At 32.5% G+C, this 12,617-nt stretch overlaps 2 protein-coding genes across 3 annotated transcripts in view; one reads left to right on the forward strand and one right to left on the reverse strand.

Annotated features, from left to right (window-relative positions):
* Positions 1-12,617, reverse strand: part of LOC141335365 (target of rapamycin complex 2 subunit MAPKAP1-like) — a 575,213-nt gene that overhangs the window by 33,877 nt on the left and 528,719 nt on the right.
* Positions 1-12,617, forward strand: part of mvb12ba (multivesicular body subunit 12Ba) — a 32,033-nt gene that overhangs the window by 15,864 nt on the left and 3,552 nt on the right. For both annotated transcript variants that reach the window (XM_073839786.1, XM_073839785.1), the window contains exons 3-9: positions 11-118; positions 2,787-2,883; positions 3,246-3,375; positions 4,322-4,471; positions 9,894-9,985; positions 11,883-11,938; positions 12,112-12,171. In XM_073839786.1, the coding sequence (XP_073695887.1) occupies positions 11-118; positions 2,787-2,883; positions 3,246-3,375; positions 4,322-4,471; positions 9,894-9,985; positions 11,883-11,938; positions 12,112-12,171 (693 nt within the window). The remainder of the gene's footprint in view (positions 1-10; positions 119-2,786; positions 2,884-3,245; positions 3,376-4,321; positions 4,472-9,893; positions 9,986-11,882; positions 11,939-12,111; positions 12,172-12,617) is intronic.

Raw genomic sequence — 12,617 nt, forward strand, 5'->3', positions numbered from 1 at the left:
TTCTTTTTAGGTTGCGCAAACCACAGATGGGATTGATGCAGACTTGTGGAAAGATGGTCTGTTCAAATCCAAGGTGACTCGCTATCTATGCTTCACCAGGGCTTTCTCCAAAGAGAACGTGAGTCATTTCTTCAGATCTTTATCAGATAATTGAGGAGGTTGCTTTGAAGTATGGGAACATGCAGTTGAGGTCAAAAGTTTACATCATTTGAATTCTTTCCAACAATGACTGTATGATTTTAAGATCTATATTTTCACACTGAGGACAACTGAGGGATTCATATGCAACTATTACAGAAGGTTCAAACACTCACTGATGCTCCAGATGGAAAAACCATGCATTAAGAGCCGGGGGTGAAAACCTTTTGAATTTGAAGATCAGGGTCAGTTTAACTTATTTTGTCTTCTGGGAAGCATGTAAGTATTTTCTGTAGCTCTGAAGGGCAGTACTAAATGAAAAAATATGATATTTAGGCAAAAGAACAAAAATGTGCACATCTCCATTCTGTTCAAAAGTTTAAACCCTCACTCTTAATGCATGGTTTTTCCTTTTGGAGCATCAGTGAGTGTTTGAATCTTTTGTAATAGTCCTTCAGTTGTCCTCAGTGTGAAAAGATGGATCTAAAAATCATACAGTCATTGTTGCAAAGGGTTTAAATACACAAAAATGCTGGAAAACCAAAGAATTTGTGGGACCTGAAGCATTTTTCTGAAGAACAGCAGGCAGTTTAACTGGCCATGACAAATAAGGGACTTAAGAACAACTATCACTAAACAAAAACCACAGCTGTGGATCATTCAAGTAACAACACAGTATTAAGAATCTTTTGAACGGGGTTATTTTAATAAATTCAACTGTTATTTTCTCTTGTGCACTATATGTGAACATCTTTTATGGAAAATATCTTATTCAGGTCAGTACTAAATAAACAATAACATGCATTTTGATCCCTTTTACTTTGGTAAAGTAATTAACATTTTGCTGATTCTGAAAGGGGTGTAAACTTTTGACCTTAATGTTAACAAAACTGATATTTAAAATTGATTTGTTAATACAGCTTTGCTGTAAAGCTTCTGGATGAATGCTTAATAATTCTCTTAATAAAAAAAAACATTTTAATTGAAATACATGTCCTTAATATTTATTTTATTCTATTTTGTGAGTAAGATAAAATCATCAGTAACTGAGTTACTTAAGTCTGAGATCCAAAAAGGCAGATGAACATTTAAAAGATGTTCATCCTGGAGTGTTTATATAATGTAATATGTTTTTGGAGTGGAAGAGTTTTCTGTAATTTGTCACAGGATCTCGTCTATTTGTTTTTTATGTACAATTTCTTTTTGTTCATGAAAACAAAGCTGTTTCCGCTTGTGCCGTCCCTGCGGTGTTTAGTCTAATTCTTCTTTCTAGGGCAAACCTCAAGCGGAAAGAACTTTAAAACAATGTTTATGGTGTTACATTTTTCCTGCTTAAATGTTTAGTGGTTCAATAGCTGTTGTTTATTGTAAAGATTAGACTCAATGAAGTCATACAGCAGAGCATTTTGACCAAAAAAAAGCAGACATCTGGAGAAACCTACAGGATATCCTGTACTGAATTATGTCACTGGCAAGTAAAGCCATGTAATACAATTCAGTACAAACTCTAAATAAAGAAATAAGGAATAATGCTTTTAAACTCTGCAGGTAATTTGCATATAGAAGCCTTAAAGAAACAGTAGTAACTTACAGTTTTATTGTAAGAGTTAAGAAGGTGGAAATTGGTCATGCAAAATCTAATTTACTTCTTGACTAACATTGTTAGGGGTTCAAGTGCCTAGCAATCTCCACGTAAAACTGATTGTGCAAACTAAAACCATAAGTCGTGGAGACTTGAAACTTGAAAGAGATGGTAGTACTGATATCATAGACAAAGTCACTAAGTCTCACCCAAATTGGCCTGACGGAGGTGCTACAGCGATCAAAAGTACGAAATCACTCATAACTCCTAACTCCTAAACCGTCAGAAAAAATAGCGGAGCTTGTCCACTTGGTGCCGCTACAAGAGGGAAAAACATAAAAATATCTGCACAGCCATTTTTCCTATCAGCATAAAAATTGGTGTGCATGGTCATGGTCCAAAGTGCCACAAGTGTCCATAAGGACATTTGCGTATTTCAAAAGAACATGGCCGCCATTGGCCGATGCAGTTTGAGCATTAGACATGGTTAACGGAGGCCGATTGGAATGAAACTCGATGGGCCTGTTTGACTCACCGCCCTAAGATCTGAGAGAACTTTGAAAGAAATCAGCCACTGAGGGGGGTGATATCGCATTTTTCTAGTGCATTACGCCTTTTTTGCACATACGCGCAATGTTCATATTATACAATAGAACTCCTCATTCCAGACAACTTTGCCTCTAGAACCACTGTTGTCAATCGAATCGTTTGTTAAATGATTGAGAATTTTTACTTTTGCAAACTAGTCCTAGGTTTTTAACTCAATCTGGAAAAAAAACACTGCAGTACAACTCTCTAGGCCAATACTTATCAAAAAATGTTGGAATGTACTCTTTGGGAAGCTATAATGGGGTCGTTTAGAAAAGAAGCCTGTCCAAATTGACCCAGGCCTAAAGAAAAACTCAAAACTTCACAAAACCTGGTGAGCACATGCGACAGGTTATTCTGAACAAGCATGCAACATTTTAAGGGGATCGGACCACAGCTGGTGCTGTAACAGTCATAAACTAGTAAAGATGTTGTCTGTTCACATTCACCTATATGTGTTTCCTGTATCTCTTCACAGAGTCATTTAGGAAATGTGCTTGTAGACATGAAGCTCATTGACATCAAGGACACGCTGCCTGTGGGATTCATTCCCATTCAGGAAACTGTGGACACACGTAAGCACTCCTCAGATCTCCTCTTGTTCATTTACAGCTGCATTGTCTGACTATTTCAGCTTTTTTCAATAATTGATATGCATTTGAAATCATCGTTATGGCTTCAATAAACTAGTGACACTCCAGACCAGAGTTACAGAGAGCTTGTTTTCCACTAATGTATTTGCTTTTACACATGCATCCTGATATGTGGTGTTAAAAGCTTGTGGATTTAGTTTCTATCTCGTGTTAAATAATTCATCGATCGTGTGAAATGATCCTCTTTTAATCCCAGACGCTGACCTCGTTCTATTTTCTCTTTTTTTTGTGAATCTCCCTTTCACTTTCTTCAACATGTCCCGTTCCTCTCTTTCTCTCTCCAGAGGAGCCGGCGTTCAGGAAGAGGAGGTTATGTATTAAGTTCATCCCGAGAGACTCCACTGAAGCTGCCATCTGTGATATCCGTATCTTAGGACGCTCTAAACAGGCACCACCACAGTATACGTTCATAGGGTCAGTTATGTCACTATAGTCTCTATACTGAAGAACGTATACTGCCTTACCAATATTCAAAGGACATTTTGTTAATATTCAGTGAGAAAATGTATAGTATTTTGCAGGTTGGTACAAAGCTAGGCAATATATGTAATATTTCTTATATTTGGGATGATTTTGAACTCAATATAAAATTAAACAACATTAGGAAACCTCAACGTGACCATCAATAGCTTTATATTTGGACAGTTAATTATGAAAAGAAGTGCCCATGTCATTTTACAATATTTAATTTGAATAATAATGCATTTTAATAATATATTTTTCACTATAGTTTTATATTAATATATAAAATCTGTCACTATAGTTTTATATTAAAATATTAGTATTTAATATTAACATTTTCTTAAAATTTGAATTTAATGTTTATTTTAACGATAATTTATGTAGTTTCACGATTAAATGTTTTTCTTTCATTAACAAACGTATCTATAAATTTGAATATTTTTTATTTTAATATTTTTTATATATATATATATATATATATATATATATATATAAATTAATATAAATATATATGAATATATATTATATTAATATTTTTTGTTTTATATAAATCTCTATATTTTTTTGAATATTTTTACTGAATATAAAATGTTAATATTTATTATATTAATATATTATATATGTATAAATATACATTTTTATAATCTATATTTTTTTTTTATTTTAATATTTAATATATATTAATATAAAATGTTATAATGTTGTATAAGATATTGTTTTGAAGTGTCTTTCTCAACCTTGCAATATCTATATCTTTGGCTATACTTTGAGATCTCTAAAGCACTCAGCACTGTCTTTACCGATATTATTTCTATTAAATGCATCTGTGTTTTGTGTTTCTGGGAGTTGGTGGTGTTATAGTTTGGTGAAATGTTTTTAATTCTATATTTGATCACAGAGAGCTGAACAATATGGGAATCTGGTACCGTATGGGAAAGGTGCCACGGACCCTTGACTCTTCACCTGTACAGAACAACGCCACCACAAACACCACCAATAACATCCAGACTGTCACCAACAACTCCACTCCAGCGCCAGTCTTGCCCAAGTACGTGTTTGTGAAGTGTGAACCTCTGAGGAAGTGTGAAATGCATTTGTTGCAACAGCTGCAGAATAGAAAGAGCGACTGAGACAAACCAAGCAGGAAGAGAAACACGGAAGGATAAAACACTATGTTAGTCAGCAGGTCTAGCATAGCATTCCTTAGCATATCCCATAGCATACTGGAATAAATGAGTTGTGGTCTGTCAGGAATTCCCATATAGTTCACAGCAGAACTTGTAGTCATACTTGCAGGCAAAAGATTCAGTTTAGTAGATGAATCACTAGATGAATCATAAGTCAACATGACATTGCAATTTGCACTTCTCAGTCAGTTTATAAGTGATAAAACCAAATCCCTGAAAGTCATGTTAATTAGCTCATGGTTGTGACAGTCATAATCATGACTGTTCAGAAGTTTGGGGTTGGTCTTTTGAAGTCTCTTATGCTCACCAAGGCTGCATTTATTTGTTAAAAAATACAGTAAAAACACTAATATTGTGAAAAAGTATTACAGTTTAAAATAACTCTTTTTCTATTTGAATACATTTAAAACATAATTTATTATTGTGATGCAAAGCTGAATTCTCAGCAGCTTCAGTGTCACATAATCCTACAGAAATCATTGTAATATGCTAATTTTAAAAACATTTTGTTTTTGGGGATACATATTTAATTGGAAACAGATTTTATTTCAGGATTCTTTGATGAATTAGAAACTTCAAAATCAGCATTTATTTGAAATGGAAATCTTTTGTAACAATAAATGTCTTTTTTGTCGCTTTTAAACAATTTAATGATTTAATTTAATGAACATATTAATCAAAATAAGCAATTGAGCAAAAAACATCCTGTTTTCTATAATACAAGCAGAATAATTAAACATTTTAGAGTGTTTTCGAACGCCACTCTTGTGTAAATGTGTACATTTTTTATCTGAAAGCTGAATAAATAAGCTTTCCATTGATGTATGGTTTGTTAGGATAACAACTGTTTGAAAATCTGGAATTTGAGGGTGGACAAAAAATCTAAATATTGAGAAAATCGCCTTTAAAGTTGTCCAAATGAAGTTCTTAGCAATGCATATTACTAATCAAAAAATAAGTTTTGATATAATTACCGTAGGAAATGTACAAAATATCTTCATGGAACATGATCTTTACTTAATATCCTAACAAATTTTGGCATAAAGGAAAAATGAATAATTTTGACCCATACAATGTTGGCTATTGCTACAGATATACCCATGCTACTTGTGGTTTAGGATCACACATAAAACTGAATCCTTGCGTAGTCGTAAAAATAAAAAAAAAGCTTAAAATTGTGAAAAAGTATTACAATTTAAAATAACTCTTTTCTATTTTGAATACTTTTTAAAACATAATTTATTTTTGTGATGCAAAGCTGAATTTTCGGCAGCTTCAGTGTCACATGATCCTTCAAAAATCATTGTAATTTGCTGATTTTAAAAACATGTCATATTATTCATGTTTTTGCTAATAAATATTTTAGTGGAAACAGATTTTATTTCAGTATTCTTTCATGAATTAGAAACTTCTAAAGAGCAGCATTTATTTGAAATAGAAATCTTATGTAACATTATAAATGTCTTTACTGTCACTTTTTTTAAATCAATTTAATGATTTAATTTAATGAACATATTAATCAAAATAAGCAAATGAGCAAAAAACATCCTGTTTTCCATGATATAACCAGACTAATTACACGTTTTAGAGTGTTTTCACATGCTACTCTTGTGTAAATGTGTACGTTTTCTCACATACTTGATGTTTACGGGTTTGTTTGCGTCTCAAGGATTTGTACGCCCGGAGCGTTTCTCCGACACAAATGGGAAGTGTGTGTTCCAGCTGTTTCCCTCTCACGGTTTCCTCTGTGTCTGTCTGCTCTCTTGATACTGTCCGTCTGCGATCTTATTATATAAAACAGGATACAGTGAAGTCACATAAGCAGAAATGCATCTCATGAGGGAGTGGTCGTCTCGTCTGTGGCCCCGAAACACATGTCTGGACTCTTTCTCACAGCGTTACACAACAATTCAAGGGTCATATCATGAACAACAGAATCTTTCTTTTTTGGAATAAAAAAAGGCATACAGAAAGTAATAAAAGAGAGATTAATCAGTTAACTACTTGATGAATTACAGTGTGAACACCAATCTGTGGATGTTAGCCAGTCATAACAGCTGTTACTTACATATCGAAATCTAAAACCGGAAATGATCTTGGAAAACTAAATTTAGTGCAAGAAACCCAGACTAACAAAAGTGAACTTCTCATTCCTGTATTGGACATTAGAAAGTTTGATGTCAGTTTTCTATAAACTTATGTAATAAAATAAATGAGTACTGTAAATTTAAGGATGCATTAAATTGAGTAAAAAGGGACAAAGACATTTATAATGTTGCAAAAGACTTCAAAATGTCCAATGAATGTTGTTTTAAACTTTCTATTCATCACAATTTGAGCAAATTACAGTTTTTCCCCAAAATATGAAGCAGTCCAACTGTTTTTAGCGTTTTTTCGATATCAAAAATTATCATGATAAATGTCAAATTTGTATTTCTTTACAGTTTAAAGGCAGATTTTTGCTCCAATGTAAAAGTTGTAAAAACCAGATTAATTGTGGTTATAAACTATTCTTTATGGTCAGAACATGATAAACACTTCATGTTTTTGAAATCTCTCCAGTCAACAAAATAAATTAATAATAATAATAATAAATTCTTAGTTCTACATAAGGATGCACCGAAATGAAAATTCTTGGCCGAAGACGAACAAAATTACACTGGGCCGAAGGCTGATTACCGAACACGGTTTTTCGTGTTTTTCCCCCATGTATTTTGACCTTTTTTTTTTTCGCCATTGCATAAATTAAATATATTTGCTTTTTACAGTTTTGTCTTGCTTTTAAAATCAATTACAAAACATCAATTTAAAAATATTTTTTTAACACTGAATAGCCTACCAACAAAGCACAATTTAACTTAAAATTATTAAATTAACTTAGGTTAGTCAAATAATATTCTTTGTCCATTTTTAAGACTGCCTTCTTGAATCAGGAATGTGTTCTTAATGTACAAATAAATGCAATCTTGCTGAGCAAAGGAGAATGTTATAATAAATGTATTAATAGAGCTGTTGTAATGATTATCTTTATTTTTGTCTTAATATTCTATAGTAGCATACATTTAGATCCTGATAAATCACAAAAAATACTGACTAATTATATTCCATTACCCCTCCTTCAATATATCTTAATACATTTCTACATTAATAATTGATAAAATTCGACACAAATACCCACAATACAATGGTGCAGTTAGTGCTACTACAGTAAATCTATGGTAAATGATGGCAATGCAGCAAATCAGCATATTAAAATGATTTCAAAGGATCATGTGACACTGAAGACTGCAGTAATGATGCTGAAAATTCAGCTTTGAACACAGAAATAAATTAGTTTTTAAAATGTATCTGAATAGAAAACAGTTCTTTGAAATTGTAATATTACACAGTTTACTATTTTTAATGTATTTTTGAATAAATAAATGCAGCCGGAAATGAGCAGATGAGACTTCTTTCAAAAACATTACCGACCACAAACTTTTGAACAGGAAACATTTTAGTGCTATGTGTACAGTCACTTTAATTCTAGACAGCTATCTTTACCACATCAAAGGGAGAATATCTGCAACCCAAGACAACCAAAATCTATTCATATGCATTTGTTTTGCTTCCTCAATGTGTGGCGTTTCCCTTGCAGAACACATAGAGTACATACTGTTTACATCAACTGGTTAAAGCATGTGACGTGTGTGAGGTGGCTTAGTCATGTTATAAATGCGTTTAATGGTGGGCGTTTCTCATAAGGCCTACAGCGTTCTGTTTACAAACAATATGTTCTTGGCATTCATGTTTTTGATAACGGTTTCTATCTAATCAGTCTATTCAGTTTTTCTATTTAATAAAAACTGTTTATTGAAATAAGATAATTTAAAATTAATCACTTAAAAAAATTTTAATTGCCTTGGCAGTTAACTGAAATAAAATAGATTGAAGTTGAAGTGGTAAAATTACAAACCAAAATAAAAATTAATTATAGCTTTAATATAAATATAAAATAACAAAATTATTCAAACTTGAAAAAAATCTAAATGAAATATGAAAATTAAAGCTTTTTCAAAATATTAATGAAAAATATTAAAGTCAAAAGTTTACATATACACCTTGCAGAATCTGCAAAAAGGGGTCATACAAAATGCATGTTATTTTTTTATTTAGTACTGACCTGAATAAGAGATTTCACATAAAATATGTTTACATATAGAGAACAATAATAGTTGAATTTATAAAAATTACCGGACCGGGACAGCTAAAAAAAAATGTACTCTTTGAATTTGGGTAACATTTAAGTATCTTCTGAAGGGCAGTTCTAAATAAAAAAAAAAATAGCTATTTAGGCAAATCTATCACTAAACAAAAAAAAAAAAAACACAGCTGTGGATCATTCAGATAACAACACCGTATTAAGAACGGGGTAATTTTTATAAAAACAACTATGGATTTTCTCTTGTGGACTATATGTAAAGTCTTTTATGCCAAATATCTTATTCAGGTCAGTACTAAATAAAAAATAACATGCATTTTGTATGATCCCTCATTTTTCGGTAAAATAATTAACATTTTGCAGATTCTGCAAGGTGTATGTAAACTTTTGACTTCAACCGTCAATAATACTAAAAACAATGGTTCATGCATTCAAAAACAGCTATATGAAACACAATGCTTTTTTGCTTTTCATCAATATTTTTAACTTGTCGAGCCATTATTAAAAGACAATGCCTAAGATGTGCACAATGATCAAAGACATTTTACTTGGCAAGCTATCTAACAACTAAAGCAAAGCACATTGTTTGGTGTGCTATATAAAGAGCCGCTGCTAAGACTAAAAAACTATTTTTGACATTCTTTAAATCACAATTCCTAAAAATAAAGCTTCTTTAAAAATTCTGTATCTAAAGTTTCTAGCATTTTGTTTTATTAGGATGTAGATCTTACACTCTTAAAAATAAAGGTGCTTCACAATGCCATATAGAAGAACCATTTTTGTCCAAATGGTTCCACAAAGAACCTTTAACAACTGAAGAACCTTTCTGTTTCACAAAAGGTACTTTGTGACAAAAGAAGGTTTTTCAGATTATGAAAAGTTAAGAAAGAGATGGTTCTTCATAGAAACTTTGACTGAATGTTTTGTTGTGGAACAAAAAATAGTTCTTCTATGGCATCACTGTGAAGAACCTTTTAAAGCACCTTTACATTTAAGAGTGTATCATGCAGCCTGTGAGACGGAAATATGTTGAATATTTATTTGATTAATTTGGTAATTGTTTTCCGTTTGTTTCTTTGCAGGCACATATCCATGACCCTGCCGGCATGTTTCAGAAAAAGCACAACCAGACCAGACTTCGAACACCAGAACTCCAACCTCTATGCCATCTCTGGTACTAGAATTGAACAAAACACACCTGACCCAGACTTAACACCTTCAATATCTTCAATAACGCTAACAAGTAGAGAAGTTTGTAACTTAAAGATTTAGGTTACTTCCAGAATAAAAATTTACAGATAATGAAGACCCTTTGTCATCCAAGATGTTCATGTCTTTCTTTCTTTAGCCGAATTGTTTTTTTGTGGAAAAATTTCAGAAATTATCTCCATAAAGTGGACTTCAATGGTGCCCCAAAGTTTGAACTTCAAAAATGCAGTTTAAACACAGCATCAAAGGGCTCTAAACAATCCCAGCAGAGGAAGAAGGGTCTCATCTAGCAAAACGATTGGTTATTTTCTAAACAAATTGACTCATTTATATGCTTTATAACCTCTAATTCTTGTCTTGTCAATACAGTTAGGGTATGTCGAAAAACTCCCATCTTGTTTTCGTCTTTAACTTCGAAATCGTCCTTCAATGCTGGTTTTTTTTTTTTTTTTTTTGTAAAGGGTGTAAACTGCTTTTTTGAAGTTCAAACCTCTGGGCACCATTGAAGTCCACTATATGGAGATAATTCCTGAAATGTTTTCCTCTAAAAACATAGTTTCTTATCGACTGAAGAAAGAAAGACATGAACATCTTGGATGACAAGGGGGTGACAAAATTATCTGTAAATTTTGGTTCTGGAAGTGAACTACTCCTTTAGGACCGCCATTGAGTGACAGAAAGAAATGTTCTTAGAGCTCCAGTCTAGAATTTACATGCGTCTACAAATGAAATGAATCATCAATTCATTAGAAATTAGTAAAAATAAGGTTGTTTACTCTGTAAATTTACTTAAATTAGAAAAATAAGCTCTGTTCCAAGCATCAACTAAATGTTATGTTATATATTGCTAGATCCACTACTGCTGCAAATTTGGGGTCAGATTTATTTTGTTTTACGAAAGAAATTAATACTTCTATTTAGCACAGATGCATTAAATTGATTGAAACTAACAGTAAAAAACATGTTAATGTTTTAAAAAATATATATTTAATTTATTTTTTACATTTAATTTTTTTAAATTATTAATCAAAGAATCCTGAAAAATACAAAAGGCAAAAATATGAAGCAGCACAACTGTTTTCAGCACTGATAATAATAAAATGTTTCTTTAACAGGAAATCAGCATATTAGAATGATTTCTGAAGGATCATGTGACACTGAAGACTGGAGTAATGATGCTTAAAATTCAGCTTTGATCATAGGAATAAATTGCATTTTAAAATATATTCAAATAGAAAACATCTATTTCAAATTATAATAATATTTCACTATTTGTACTATATTTTTGATCAAATAAATGCAGCCTTAGTGCGCAGAACAGACAAAAAAATTACAAACTTCTGAACGGTTGTGCATTATATATTGAATATATTGTGCATCTTTAGAATGCTTGATGTGAGAAAGCACCTCACATTTGAGATGAAGGTCACTGAGAAAGCAGTTACATTTGCATATAATAATCCTCTCCCATCAGCACTCACAGTGATGACCAGTGCATCCGTGTGGATTCATGACTAGGGATGTAATAATAAACCCTTCTGGAGGTGGAATCAGTTTAAATGTTCCAGATGGTGTTCAATGATGAGTCAGAATATCTCTCCTTCTGTTCTCAGCTCTCGTTTCACTTCTTATTTGTCACACGTTCATGTTTAAAAAATGTCTCAGTTTAGTTTTATTTGCATTTATTCATTTAGCAGATGCTTTAATCCAAAGCGATTTACAAATAAAGAGGTCATTTGTAGTAGTTTTATTTCGTAGATGTTATGCGGCAATGATTTATTAACTTTTTGTATCTTTTGTGCAAGGCAAAATGTCATGTCTGTTGAACTCTGGTTAACACAGACTTCTTTTTGACTTCACAGCTATGGATGGAGTGCCTTTCATGATTTCGGAGAAGTTTGCATGTGCCTCCAGTGATGTGAGTCTGTTTTCAACCAATCAGATGCTTGCAGAATCTGTAGGCCACAAAGAGTAAACTAAATATAGATTTAGAGGACTCCTTCAAAGAGTAGTGTATTTTAGGTTTTTCAAACTAGCACAAGAGCTGATCCGGACAGTGAAGAAAACTTAGACTGTTGTTCTGTGTTTCAGCTGCAGCAGGTGGATCTAATGGGCATCAGAATCAAATCACTCGCAGAGATTGAGAAGGAGGTAAGAATCTGTTAAAGGAGAGGTCCGGTGTGATATTGACCGAAATCTGGGGTTAGTTAGCCAACGCTAACAACAGGTTGTCAATGAGGGTGAATAGGGCATCGGAGTAGCCATGTAAATAAATCACTGTTTTATGCCATTTACGAGGTACAAAGTAGCTCCACACTTCATTGGTAGACTTCCAAGGGTCCTGACATTTACAACGAGACATTGAGAATTCAGAAAAAGCACCGGTAGTTTATTTACAAGAAGATTTATGCAGACTGTACCGGCAAGAAATTTACCGGCCGCTGCCATCTTGAATTTAGTCACGATAAGTCGAGTGTTAAAAATAATAATAAGTGCCAAAAATGCACATCAAATAGCAATTTAAATTAAAGTGAAAACAGAACATATATAAATAACAATAATTTTTGCTTATTGCCATTATGCTTAATAAATAGCTT

Source organism: Garra rufa, chromosome 5, assembly GCF_049309525.1.
Source record: "Garra rufa chromosome 5, GarRuf1.0, whole genome shotgun sequence".
Taxonomy (NCBI): Eukaryota; Metazoa; Chordata; class Actinopteri; order Cypriniformes; family Cyprinidae; genus Garra; species Garra rufa.